The 15,061-nt window shown below is 37.1% G+C and overlaps 1 protein-coding gene across 1 annotated transcript; it reads right to left on the reverse strand.

Annotated features, from left to right (window-relative positions):
- Positions 1-6,922: 6,922 nt before the first annotated feature.
- Positions 6,923-14,677, reverse strand: LOC147865204 (Carbohydrate-binding X8 domain superfamily protein). The gene is made up of 5 exons (XM_087317975.1): positions 14,577-14,677; positions 13,240-13,530; positions 7,806-7,833; positions 7,531-7,633; positions 6,923-7,442 (listed from the first exon to the last, which is right to left on the reverse strand). The coding sequence occupies exons 1-5, from the start codon at positions 14,635-14,637 to the stop codon at positions 7,431-7,433; spliced, it is 495 nt and encodes a 164-aa protein (XP_087174101.1). The 5' UTR covers positions 14,638-14,677; the 3' UTR covers positions 6,923-7,430.
- Positions 14,678-15,061: the final 384 nt, after the last annotated feature.

A 15,061-nucleotide genomic window follows, 5' to 3' on the forward strand; every position in this document is an offset into this window, starting at 1 on the left:
GATTCATTTGTAGGGGGTGAATGGAAAGGTACATTATAACAAACCCTCCCCCATAGAGAATGAAAATGCTTAGAGTTTTGCTATAGATGTGTCCGTACCTTGAGACATGGGTTCTTATGTGTATACTCCAAATCTCGCATTTCAAGACACATTAATTACATTATTGATCACATTACTAAATTTGTTTGATGCAGATTTTTGTTTGATGTGGTCCTCCTCTTGGCTTTTGTTTTTTTGTGTTGGAATGTTTACATGATGAAAGACATGCAAAACAAGTACTATATGGTTTGAAAAAGATATATTATGAATGTGCTAGGACAATGAGATACATAAAAGGACATGTGTGTGAAGCTCAACATGGAAGGCTATAAATAAATAATTGTGTGCTTGTAAGTTAGATATGTTTGTGTACGAATGGTAACTAACAAAACATGTAAGAGACAAGATGTTTTTGCATTGATTTTGAAAAGGATTTACCTTGTCCCCAACCAATAGCGTTACGTTGTTGGGTAAAAATGTGAATATGTGTGAAAGAGTAATGGAAAATGTTGTGATTGATGTTAATTGTAGAGCCTCCTAAATATCAAAAGGGCTTTTTTGTTTTAGTTTCCCTATCATGGAGATTGCTCAATAATCTAGGATGTTTTTGTCCTAGCCTTTGTATTGTTGACAATGGGTGCTTGAAAGGTGTGAAGATGGTTGTAGTATATAATGTGTGAAGCGTAAGCCTCCACATTTGCCCCATGTTATGATACACTTGCGTTGCAAAAAGGCCTCATTTACAAAGGAATCTAGTGATGCATCATGAAATAAGTGTGTTGCATTCTATCTATTAAACCATTTTTCCATATCTTGCATCTAGCCGAAACACAAAATTTTGCTTTTATGCTTCTTTTGGATCTCTTTGCTTGCTTCCCAAGAGATTCTAGAAAGTTGATGTGAAGGACTTTTTTGAACCTTAAGCATGTATTCAACAACCCTTTCCATGGCCATGATCTCAATGGGAAGTGATCTCGTCTCAAGGAGGAGGCGGGTGTATGAGATTTGTTTCTTAACCTATAGAAACTTTATAAGAAAATGTTTTTGGACATTTTCAAAGTCTTTCCAAGTGGATTTAGAGATGTTACCACCCCATAGAGAAGCACCGGTGTCACCAAATTGTCCAAAAGGTATTTCTTGAGGACCCAACACTTAATATCTCCATGATTAGTGCTCTCAAATGCATAATGTGTTCTCAAATTGGCAAGCATTTCTTCCAATTCATCAATGCAGAGACTAAATAGAGTTGGTGAGAGTGACCATTCTTGCTTAACACCAATAGTGCTATTGAGAAAATATGAAAGTCTATCACCCATACGCACACAATATATAACCTTCTCGTAGATTCGGGAAATTGCAAGCTTATATTCACTTGTCACCTCAAGTTCTTCCATTAACCTCCAAAGATGCTCACAAGGTACCATATCAAAAGCTTTCTTGAAGTCTATGAAGCAACAATATAAACCTTTACCTTTCAAGTGACTTTCTACCATTAATGCTCGAAGGGTGACAATTGATCAATGGTGTTACGATGCCTCTCTTGGCCATTTTTCTTAGCTACTACACTTATCTTTGATTCCATTGTACATCCGAATAGTTTTTCCATTAGTCAGCCAACCATCATGGTTCAAGAGTTGTTTACATTATTTACACCTCAATTTGGTCGATTTTGTTTTAAGCTTTAGTGGGAGACTTTTGCAAGACATTGTTTAAAATGTGGTCAATTGGGACATTTTATGACCGAATGCCAATATCATGGTGAACCATCCACACAATTATGTCAGAGAAAAAAAATAAGAAAAATGTTGAGAGAAGAATATTGTCCAATCAACAGTTGATATGATCATGGATGAGGGAACATCTCATGGTTAGAATGAGATTCTAAAGTTCATGGTCAAGTTGGAGGTGTTGGGGAGGATAATAAAGTTAGTAGTGTGGAACAAAGGGAATGGTGTTGCCATACAAAGGCACACAATAAGTACTATTGGTAAGGCATTACCAAAAGATAGTTTGAGAATGAGTGAGGGCTTTACGAAAAATCTTTGGCAAAAACAAGTCCAAAATCAGAGATTATCTGATGAGTTACAATTTAAATCTTTGGGAAGGGTGGTGGGAGCTCAATTTAATTAAGGATTTTGTACTTGTAGGGCTAGATAACAAAACTCTATGATTGGTGGAGGGGATGTAGTACACGCAAATCCTTATGCAGTTCTTCAACAAGTAGTTTGTAAATTTATACATACACTTGCTCGTAAAGGGCAAGTTCTTACTAAAGGTGTTAAATGAAAGTGGTATCATGGAGTGTGCAAGGGTCATCTTCTCCTCAAGAAATGTATGTTAGGAAAACTTTATTTGATAAGGAATGGGATGTTTCATGTGCAATTCAACATAAGTGTGATGATTTAACAGGACCTTGTTACATTTGCATGGATATTCTGTATATTATGCAGGTTAATTATCACATCATTATTCAAGTGTAATCATGATTTGTTTTGTCCACATAGTCTATAATGATCCACATGGATGCTTTTTGGTGATGAAGTCAAGTACTTCGAAGTTTTGATATGGTTGGTAGGAATTTATGCACCCAACACTAGTAATCAGTGCATTGAGTTGTAGTCTTCTATGTATCGAAGGTTATTAATGGGTCGTGTTCATTTGTTGATGGGTGATTTTGATATGTGTGTTGATGCATCACAATCTACATCATGATTCTCATTGATGGATTCTTTTGAGCAAGCATATTGGGACAAATTGGAGTTAGAGGTTTTGATGTTGGATGTATGGAAATGGTTGCATCAAGATAAGCTTGGGTTTATATTTCAGTCTTTGCAATATAAGAAAACATGGACTTGGTTGGACAAAATGTATGTTATGTATGATGAATCCTTTTTGTTAGAGATGCTTAATATGTCAATCACGCAAGAGGTTATGAACATGGATAATTTTCTCATATGTTTTGAGTTTAATAAACATGGGGTGGATATGTACAAAACATTGCTTGATCGTGTTCCTTTCAGGTTTAATTCTTCTTTATTATTACATTCCTTATTTGATGCCTATATGCAACAAATTTTTGGCATGTTTTCAAAACAAGTTATTTCAAAAGGATGGCATGCATGAGATACAACACTACAAAACATTAGTGATATTCATTGTATGTATGGTATGACTAATGCTAAAAGACGTAAGAAATTGATTGATAAGTTTTCACATATTCTTACGCGATGCAATGTATTATTGATGAATAATCTGCATGATCAAGAGCTTTCAAATGTTTAAGTTCAAGGACATGACATTGTGAAGAATTTGTCTTGCCAAAATTATCAACAAACAAGATTACATCAATTAAAGGTGGGATTTATAGATAATCAATCACAATCTCATATGTTTTTTCAAAGATTAATACCATTATATGCTCGTTCGAATGTGGTAAAAATTAAGATAGGGGATGACATTGTTGTAGACCCAATCAAGGTTATTGAGTTATGTATTACTCATTTTAAGAATTTGACTGGGCCAGAGTTGATTATTAATGAGGATGTGTTGAAAGCATGACAAGAGTTTTATAATGTAATTAGGTGTGTCGTGAATACAAATATTTGTCAAGAATTGGATGTTGATTTTGACAAAGCTGAGGTGGAAAAGGTATTGTTACACCTTCCAAATGGTAACGCCCTAGTTGGGATGGTATTACAAATGAAGTTTTTAAGAAGTGTGCTAGTATGCTTAAGAGTCCATTCACACAAATGTTTCAACAATGTTGGGATTCTGGTTTCATGCTTGAAAGCTGGAAGGTGGGCTTAATCAAATTGATACCAAAGGTACCATCTCCAAAGACATTTCATCAATGGAGGACTACTTCATTGATGGGAGGGTTGTACAAAATGTTTGCAAAGATATTATCCAACAAACTTAAGGAATTCTTACCTCAACTTATTCATCCATCTGAATATGGTTTTATTGCAGGTAAAAATATATTGCATAATGTTTTGAATGTTCAAATGGCTATCGATTATGCTCGGCATAGACATCAAGAAATGGTTATGGTGCAATTAGATTTGGAAAAAACATATGATCGTGTTAATTGGTCTTTCCGCTCAAGTGTGATGTATAATATGGAGTTTGGTCCTCGTATGTGTCGACTTATCTTTGTGCTAGGGCAAACTGCAACCTCACATGTGATGCTTAACGACGGATTTACTCCGAAAGTGTTTCTTACTAGATTTGTGCGACAAGGATGTCCATTAAGCCCATTGTTATTTGCTATTGTTACACATCCTTTGTTAGTAATGATGTCAAATCTTGCAAGCAATGTTGATATTGTGGGTTTGCATCTTCCTTCTGGAGGACAATTGGTGGCACAAGCATTGACTGATAATTCGTTTATATTTTTACAAGCCTCAAAAGAAAATCTTGAAAGGAGTATGCAAGTTTGGAATCAATTTGCTTTGGCTTCAAGGTTGTATATAAATTGGAGGAAGACTCACCTTATTTTTTGTACGGAGAGTGATTTGGAATGTTTGGGATGGCGAGGGTCAATGAATACACGAGGATTAATATATCGACATTTGGGTTATTCATTGGGTTTTGATGTTGCAAATGTCCAATTGATTGATTGGATTGGTAGTAAATTGAAGGACAAATTTATGTATTGGAAATCTCATTTATGGCCCTTTCATGTACGACTCAAAGTGGTGCAATGTATCTTAATACCCATCTTATCATATTTTTTGCCTTTACTATCTTGGACTAAGAAGGCATTACAAAACATGTTACAACCTATTCGGTTCATGTTGTGGTGGAAGGGAGAAATGATGGAAGTTACATGGATTTCATGGGACCATTTGGCTACTCCTAAAAGGTTAGGTGGTGCAACAATATTAGATTTGGAAATGCATTTGATGGCTCGTAGATTTGCATTATTACGAGATATGTGTTGACAAGATCAACCATGGATATCTATGATGCAATATTTTATTGAGCACGAAGGATTGGTGCACGGGAAAGCAAAGATTCAAGCATCCTAGCCGTCATTGCGCAATGGAAGTATTCCTCTAAAGATTCGACATTTTATATGTGGACAACATTTGGTGGCAAGATGCATTATCTCTTTTTGAATGGGGATCGTCAAGTGATCGAGAATCTTGTAATTCATTACAAAATGAATTGCTTGTTTCTTCTTGAGTGTTGTTTTGGAATGGGAAAGAGAAGTTGCGATCTCAATTCAATCGTTTTGTTTTGATTGGGGATTGTACATTGGGAAGATGTGGTTGATAATGAATTTCGAATCCTGTAATTCATTACAAAATGAATTGCTTGTTTTTTCTCAGGTATTGTTTTGGCATGGGAATGAGAAGTTGAGATCTCAATTCAATCGTTTATTTCGACTAGGGATTTTACATTTGGAAGATGTGGTTAATAATGAATCTCAAAGGTTGTTAGAATTTGAAGATGCCAAGCGATGGTTATGTATTCCCCTATATTATGGATTTATTTGGGAGAAATTACAAGATATACCATTGTTGCAAGGATCTTTGCCATTGAAAAACAAATGTTGCACCTTGGGTGGATTGGCGGTTACAAGATAGTACATGCTTGTTAAAGGACAAGACAAATATATTGTATCATCATGCAATGACATCATTATCTTGGCTATCTCCTAAAGCAACAAAGTTGTGGAATGTATGTAAGTCACTCATATGGAGAGCCATGATTAGTGGGCTCCCATTATGTTCAACCTTAAAGAGAGGAGGACTAAGGTCTAACACTTGTTTCTTAATCACCATTCCATTATAGGATAATACACATAGGTTCATTAAATGTCTTATAGCATGTACCATTTGGAAGTACTAATCGAACATTTGGCAACTTTTAACCTCAACAATGGGTTTTTTCTCAATATATTCAAAATGGTTCAAATAATGAGATGGAGATATTGTTCCAATTTTTACATTATTGGGGCTATAGCACAATTGGAATATGCATAATGCTTTCATGTTTAATAATAGACATGGGGTAAAAGCCTATATAAATAAGCTGAAAGGTATTCTCTTGTGGAATTTTTGGATGTTAGAGCATGTGGGGATCATTTCCTCAAATGCATATTCAGATTTTTTAATGGCATTACAAGACGTCCCTCTCCCTACATAGGCATATGATAGGCAAGGGAGACCAAGAAGTGTTGTAACTAAGTGGATTTTACACACAATTAATATAATTGTGTGCTTTTACCAAAAAACAAAAGGAGAGAGAGAGATAGAGAGAGAGTTTGGACAATAAGCTCCATTGACAACTTAAGAGAATATTTGTTAAGAAATTGTGACGATTGAAAGAAAAGAGATACAAAAGGGGCTCAGTTGGTGACCCTTGATTCACTAAGACCGGAAGACTGATAAACCCTAACATTCCAAAATGACAAAGTATTCAGTTATATCCAACTATCTCATACTTATCCCCACATTGTTACCTTCTTCAAAATTGAAAAGAGTGATGATAATTAAGATAGATTAATGCAAACATCTCAAGGATGAAAATTTCAAGGATTATAACATCATGTGTTTTAATTTCCTAATTGATTTTTTTTTCTTCTTTGACAATCAATCATCATTTTCATGAACATACCAGTGTTGTGTGCCATCATTAATCTACATTCTTTGGTTCTGAGAATAGTGGAGAGCTTCAACATATTAAAAGTAAAAGTTTTCAAGAGATGAGCATTTCGTATTGAATGGCATGTAGGAACCATAATTCACTTAGTTTCATAATACCTTTAATGAGAATATATATCTTATCCACTTCGAACCTTCGTTATCGATCTATTTTGGAATATTTTAATTTGATTTTAATACAAGTCAAAATTTTGATCAGATCCTTCATGAGATTTTCCTATAAAATTGAAGTGCTTTAAGCTACTCATAATTGTACAACTCTTCCTCGTTTAACATGGATCCATATAGCATATTCGATAGATGTTAGAAAAGTTATGATTTGAAAAACTAGTGTGAAGGAAAAATCTTTGACCCATAGTAAGGCATACACATTGCTTCAATATTTTAGGAAAATTCATTGAATATGCAAGTAACTCACACCTTACCAGATGTTACAAAACATGGTGTGATTAGTGCATTGAAACAAGCTTAGTTCTCTAGACTTATACATGATTTATTAAGATATATGCATCCGACTGTATTATGCATGCATGCATATAAACATACATACTTTTGTACAGCAATATGAGCATATATATATATACATTACATATATATACTCACAGGTGGACCAAGTGCTCCCAAATGGCAACTTTAATGACATGTTCTTGACCAAACTAGGAGACTTCTGCAAAGAAGGTTATTAATAACACTTCTGCTTTTTAGATAGGATGTTATGGATCACAGTAGCACCTGAACAATGAAAAAGAAACATAAAAGAATAAAAATCATGACATAGAACATTCGTTAACAGCATTTCAAAGCATGCAAAAAAGCTTACCAGATGTGTGAGCAGATAAATGATTAGAGGCATATAGATATCTACTGACTGCAAAATGCCTCCATTAGTAACAAGGATTATCCTAGTTTGATTCAATGAGCCACTGATAGCATGGAAAACAAGAAGTTCCTTATATTCAAAATTACAAATACAAAACTTAATACGCTAATGAAAAATGAGTAAAACTATTTTTATATTTCTCGCATTAGTTTTCACTTAATAATAGCACACTAGGTTATTGTGGTGGTCAACAAATCACAAATTATATAGCATACCTAGAAGGAAAGATGCAACTCCCAGTACCTATGATCATATATTTATACATTAGAATCTCTCTCTCTCTCTCTCTCTCTCTCTCTCTCTCTCTCTCTGGTAAAAGCAGTAGTAATTGCATGTAAAACCCACTATTACAACTTCTCAGCATTCTATATATATGCAGGTAGATGAACATCTTGTAAGCCCATTAGAAAATCTGAACATGCATTTAAGGAAATGATCCCCAAATGCTCCAACATCCAAAATTCCACATGGTAATGCCTTTTACCTTTCACCCCATGTCTACTAATGCTCATGACAATGCACTACACAATCCAAATGTGTTGCGATCCCCAATATCATAAAATTTGGAACAAGATCTCTAGTTCATCATTTGGACCACTTTGAGATACTTAGCAAAAACCCATTGTTGAGGCCAAAAATATGAATGTGATAACACTTGCCAAATCTCTGATAAGTACTTCCGAATGATATGAATTGTAGGGAATTACATGAACCATGTACTATCATCCAATGTAATGATGCAAAAGAAGCATGTATCCGAGTCTTGACCCCAATCTTCTTCTGCTTAAGGCTGAATCTAATGGGAGCCCACCAATCATGATTCTTCATATATACCTTTGCATGAATGGCAAATGAGACTAACCACGTTGAAATATTTGCAATCACCTTGCATTTGACTTATATACATTGTACACCTTACTACTTTAGGAGACAGAATTGACAATGATGCCATTGCATGATGATACAATGTATTTGTCTTGACTTGTAAGTTTGTAACAAGCATGCACTATTCTTCAACTGCCAATCCATCTAAGGAGAACCATTTACTTTCATTGGCAACGATCCATGCAACATTGGTATATCTTATAATCTCGCCCAAATAAATCCATAATTTGACGGAATACATAATCATCATTGGGCATCTTCAAATTTTGACAACCTTTGATATTCAATATCAGCCACATCCCCAATTCTACAATCCCCAACTGAAACAAACAATTGAACTGAGATCTAACTTCTCTTTTCCATGCCAATACAAAAATCAAGAAGAAATGAGCAATTCATTTTGTAATGAATTATAAAGTTTTCGATTACTTGATGATGCCCACTCGAAAAATTAGAAGGCATCTTGCCATGACCTAACCATTTCTTCTCGAGTGTTGATATTATTGAGCACATATAGAATGTTGAATCTTAAGAGGAATGCATCCATTGAGCAATGGTCATCATGATGTTTTGAATCTTCGTTTTTACATGATGTTTTTACATGCTCAATGGTCACCATGATGCTTGAATCTTAGTTTTTAGATGCATGAATCCATGCTCAAAAACATACTACATCAAGATATCCATGGTTGATATTGTTGACACATGTCTTGTAATAATCATGAGGAAAACCATCACTGCATTCAGTTTGATGTCAATCCATGTAATGATGTCTAATACAACAACAAAAAATGTGTTGAATGATTAAAAGTTATAACGGCTAGTTAGCTCCAACAACTAGTTAGCCCAACGGCCAGATCTTGGCCTTTATAAAGAGGAACTTTCTCCTCATGTAAATATGAGCGACCTCTGTATTTTCTCCCTCCTATTGTGACATACCAATGTATCTTATTGAACAAATGTGCCTTCTCATTTTTCAATTTGGTATCAGAGCATAGATCCGCCCCTTTGCAAAACCCTAGATCAGCCCTCTGCAAAACCCTAGATCCACCTTTCTGCTGGTATGACAGCGATTGGAGCAGCACTGTCCTAGCATTCAAGAGAGGAAAGGGGGATTTTTATCTTTAGGGATGAGATTGCTATGTGATTGAGAGGTTACTTGAGAAAAGAAGTCAGAAGAGGAGAGCAGAGATAGGCTAAGTTGAGAAGATGGATGAGGTGTTCTCAAAATTGAACGAGGATGAGGTGAAAACATTGGTGAAATACATGAAACAGGCTGAGGTTGTAGCATCTGGAGGTGTGACAAGAACACAACCACCACCTCGACTTGAACTCCTCCCAATTGAGTTCAAACTCGATGGACTAGCCACATACTTGAGCTGCTCGCGTCGGATTATAGGTGCCTTGGCAAGGAGAAGCCTTGACGGCTACCTAATGGGAGAAGAGAAAGAACCTCTTGTCAAAACGAGGAATGAATGGAAAGCATGGAGAGCTACCCACATGTCTTTGTACACGTGGCTTCTCAACTCCATGGTTCCATCAATCGCCACAACTATTGATGGAATTTTAAGTGTGAAGGAGATTTGGGAGAAATTGCAAAAGATGTATGCTAGGAGGGGAAATAACATGAGAGTATTTCAAATCAAGCAGGAGATAGATGCCGTCTGGCAGGGAGATAGGATGATTCAGGAATATGCCATAGAGTTGGAGCGTCTATGGGCAGAATATGATCATTTCTCGCCTGTGACAATGTTCAATGATCCTCAATGTAAAAGCAAGGAAATTTCTGCTCAAAGAAGAACCATGCAATTTTTGAAACATCTCAACTTGTCATTTGATCAAAGAAGGGCAATTCTTCTAGTCACGGTTGAAATTCCCACACTTGATGAGGCAATTGCGACTATGATACAAGAGGAGAGTAGAATGAAGCTGCTCTCTGACACTACCGGACTTCCAGGGGTACGATCGGCACTAATGGTGTCAAATTCAAGCGAAAGTTAAAATCGCAAATGCTACAATTGTGGTGAAGCTGGTCATTTAAAGAATGCTTGCCCTAAACCATCCAAGGAGAGAGAATATGGAGAACGTGGACAAACTAGAGATCGTGGTCAAGGGGGCTGAAGAGGTGGAAGAGGTCACAAAGCAAACCTGATGGTAGCAAAAGAAGAGGAAGGAACTAATGTGGTGTTCACCGAGTAGGATCAAGCTCTCTTAGATATACTTAGGAGGAAGCAAAAAGCCGCAAATGATACTTCATTCATGTCAAGAGGTAACATTGCCACCTATGCTTATTCGGCCACAAGTACTCAACGGCACGAGGACATATCTTCGTGCCTTCATCAATCAAATTCGGTTTATCTCCCATAGCATTAGCAATTTTCCATGCATGTAGCCCCCCCCCTCATGGACCACGATCTCACCACCCTTGTCATTGACAAATAAAGGCCATTGCCTCCCACCATTAAAGGTGCTTGCTTCCCTCACCTTGGATACCTCTCCATTCTGGATCAACCTATGCTAGAGATCTTTTGAAGAAAAAATTTATATTCTATCAGAATTGAGGATCTTACATGTACCGATAACAAGATTCTTTGGTCAATTTTATCTTACTTACTTTTTTGCTTGGTAACATTTATTTATTTTGGTTTGGTGTTCTCCAATATGAGACAACACTTCCGATGCAATCTCTTGTTTGGTCTTACATTGCCATTTTGGCCTCTTAAAATATGTTAATGTATCTTTCTTTCTTTCTTTCTTAATTGATTAATCCAGCAGCTCCAAATAGATTAGTCTAGTGGCATTCTGACTCTCCCTACCATTGCACTTCCAAATGCACGATGTATTTCATATGAGGCACTTGGAGCTGTGCTATGAATCCCTGGTTCCTGATTGACAACCTAAAGAGCTTCCCACTATGCAAATCAAGGACGAGCAATAGTACATAGTCGAGGAGATCTTAGACTGAAAGAAAATACATCACAATCTCCATTAATTCATCTTGTTGAAAAACTGCTCGTGATCAGAGGCCACTTGGGAACCAACCATCCACCTCATTAATGCACCTAATGTGGCTGGTGAATTCCATCACCATTATCTACACAACCCATTTTAACTCGAATGGCAATAAGAGGGGATGATGTCATGACGCTTGAATGTGACATCTAACTAATGTAAAGAGAATTTCTGCTATTGTAAGAATAAAAGAGGCTATATTTGTGGGTTGCCACATGTAAAGCTCCAAGGTCAACATGCTAATTCATGCATGGCTTATCAATTGTACAAAAGGGGGTTTTCACCATACTCTATTCTCAAGAAGATTAACACAGGTCACTGAATACAAGCTTCTTGTTTTGTCCCCATATCTTGTTTCATGACAGATTGGGCCACATCAAACCACATATTAAAATCAATCAACTAATGCATGCTAATTCATTGTTCAAAAGGGGGTTTTCACCATCGTTGATTCTCAAGAAGATCAACACAGGTCTCTAAATACAAGCTTCTTGTTTTGTCCCCATATCTTGTTTCATGACAGATTGGGCCACATCAGAGCACATACTAAAATCAATCATCTAGCAAAAAATTTCGTCTCACAATACAAAGAATTTCATAACTTGGGGCATAAATGCTAATGAGTCATATACCTTTCCCTATCATAGATAACCTCAACCATTATGAATGGTTCATGTATATCACTTTGAACCACCATAGGTTCAAGCCTATCCCTCATATAAGAGCCATGTGAAAAAAATATCCCTCTGTAATTCAATTATAAGACACATAATAAACCTTACGCTGAAAAGAAGAGCTTGAATTAGCTTGATCTTTATGTGCCATTACACACAATATGACCCATTGACTATTCAAAATATTTCTTTAAATATCACACATCCTAGAAAGAGAATGGGTTCCTCTTATATTTTCTGTAACTATTGTCATGAACGTCGGAAGATTAGATGAGCGGATGTGTGGATGTGTGGAAGATCATGTGAAAGGATAAGAAAGAGAGAGGATTCATTTGAGAGGAATTGACGTAGAAAACTCCAACAACCGGAATTTGAGGCAAGAGACAAGAGATGTAAGATGAGAGAATGAAAGTGAGACAAGGAGGTGAGATAATGTAAAAAGAATTTTTTGGCCTGGGAGTCACTCCCCTTGTAACCTTACTATCTACTTGGTAGCCACAAAAACTGTCTTCATAACTCACTAGTTAGGCCACTTGTTGACCTAAGCATGATCCCATTGAGCAACCATGTCTAAAAACTTCAAAAAAGCATTCTGCAGGGGAAGCACTACTTAGCCACTTCCATATGATTTCTCTTGAACTTTAATGCATGCCTCACTTGCATTTTCCCGCAAAATTTACACGACAATCATAAATTTTAATAAGCGTTTTTATCCATTATTAACCAGGGCATTATGAACAGTCCTAACATGTAATGATGAAGATATTTAAATAAATATATGTCTGTATATCCATCCAACAAACACATATATGCATGACTTATGTGAAAAAAAAACATGCATACATTGAAATAATAGGATCACATTAGATATATAAATACATAAATAAATAAATATGTTAATGCATGCATGCATACATCCATTCATCCATACATACATGCATACATACATACCATGTATGCTCTACTTTACTCCCCACCTATCATGCATGCATACATACCTACTCCATGCATACATGGATGTGTAGATAGATTGATCGCTAAAAGGGAGAATGAGTGGTGTATTGCCATTCAAACTTACTTGGGTCTTCTGTTGTGACGATTGCAGCACCTTGAAAGTTGCATGTTCCTGAGGCTTTGGCATGCATCTGGTAATAACTGTTGAAGACATAGGAGGCATGGAAAGCAACAGTATTCGGCGAGAAACAAGGGGCCCCGAGCTTAATCGGAGTGCAATCTGCTGTTGACTGCCCACAAGCATAAGTCATGGCTGCTTGCAGGGTAGAATCATCCACTCCCGAGTTAGAGATACACCAGCTTAAGCTAGTATTTGAGATCATGTCTGTTGCTCCAGCCAAAGAATGAAAGGATTCTGTAGGTTCATCCCCAATTCTGGTTATACAAATGGTGGCAATATACATACATACATATGTACGCACACACACATGCATACATTCACAGACACATACATAGAAGCATGTATGTGCACACACATAAAACCATACAAACACGTATTGTATAGCATCAATAAATAAAGGAAAGCGCTATTTGCCCCCCCATTTTGGCTATCCCCGCCCCCCCCCCCCCCCCATTTTTTTTACAATTTCTGATAGTTCTCACCTTGTTCAGCAACATGTCTCAACAAGCGTCTTCAGCTTCAATTATCGATAAAACCTTCACCGAGAGAGGGGCTCTGATCAGTTTTATCAAGGACCATTTCCGTGCTCAGAATATCATCGTTGTATTGGATAAGCATAGCGACAACCGAAAAGTCACTTTCAAGTGCTACTATGGGGGGAAATATCGCAACCCTCTAGGCTTGACTGACGATACTCGCAAAAGACAAACAGGGACTCATCTAATGGACTGCCCATTCTTCGTTAGAGCAAACTTCTCGAAGAAAACAGGACAGTGGAGTATTAAAAAGGCAGCTATTGCGCACAACCATCCTATTGCGCACAACAATATGAAAATTTAGGGGGGGATAGCCAAAATGGGGGGGCAAATAGTGCTTTCCTAAATAAAACCATAAAAACAAAACAATCATACAGCCATACATACACATATATACATGCATAGAAAGCACATACGCGCATAAATGCATGCAAATAGTCAAACCTAAGAACTAAACATATATACCAACAGATACAGGCATGCAAACCGATACATACATACATAGAAACAGACACATACAAGCCAACTGGAAACCTAAACCCTAAAGGTATATCCATCACATTACAAGCATACAAATGCACGATACAAAGACGTCGGATTACACAAACATAGATACACACGCAACATAGCATATAGGAAGAAAAACACATACAAAGATACACACACCTACACGATGCATACATACAAGAATAGATCGAGCAGAAAAGGGGCGATTATAGAGTTTCGCAGGGAGAGCGCCCTTACCTGAACCCTGCATCGAGAAGATAGCAGCTGAGAGTAGGAGGAGGAGGAGGCGAATGGGCATGGCGAAGAGACGGAGAGAAGCGCTTGTCGGACCGAGGGGGGGGGGGGGGGGGGGGCAGAGGAACAGACAATCGGTTCGGTGGATGAGAGCAGCGGCTTGGCTTGACTTGACTTTCATTTGACTTGACTGCTGTAGTTCAAATGAGATTTTTAAGATGGAAGGAGTAAGAGATTTAGGGGGGGGAGACCGAGACAATTGTACCAACAACCATCATCACATCACAGCCTACCGGAGCATATGACTTAGCGGCTTGGCTTGACTTGACTGCGGTAGTTCAAATGAGATTTTTAAGATGGAAGGAGTAAGAGATTTAGGGGAGGAGACCCGAGACAATTGTACCAATATAACCATCATCACATCACAGGAGCATATGTTCTTACCTTGGATTGGCCCCAAAACCCTTCGTTACAACCCAATCTGACGT

Source organism: Azolla caroliniana, unplaced genomic scaffold, assembly GCF_043228905.1.
Source record: "Azolla caroliniana isolate FFs.n. ecotype wild unplaced genomic scaffold, voAzoCaro1.0.p SCAF_4, whole genome shotgun sequence".
NCBI classification, from domain to species: Eukaryota; Viridiplantae; Streptophyta; class Polypodiopsida; order Salviniales; family Salviniaceae; genus Azolla; species Azolla caroliniana.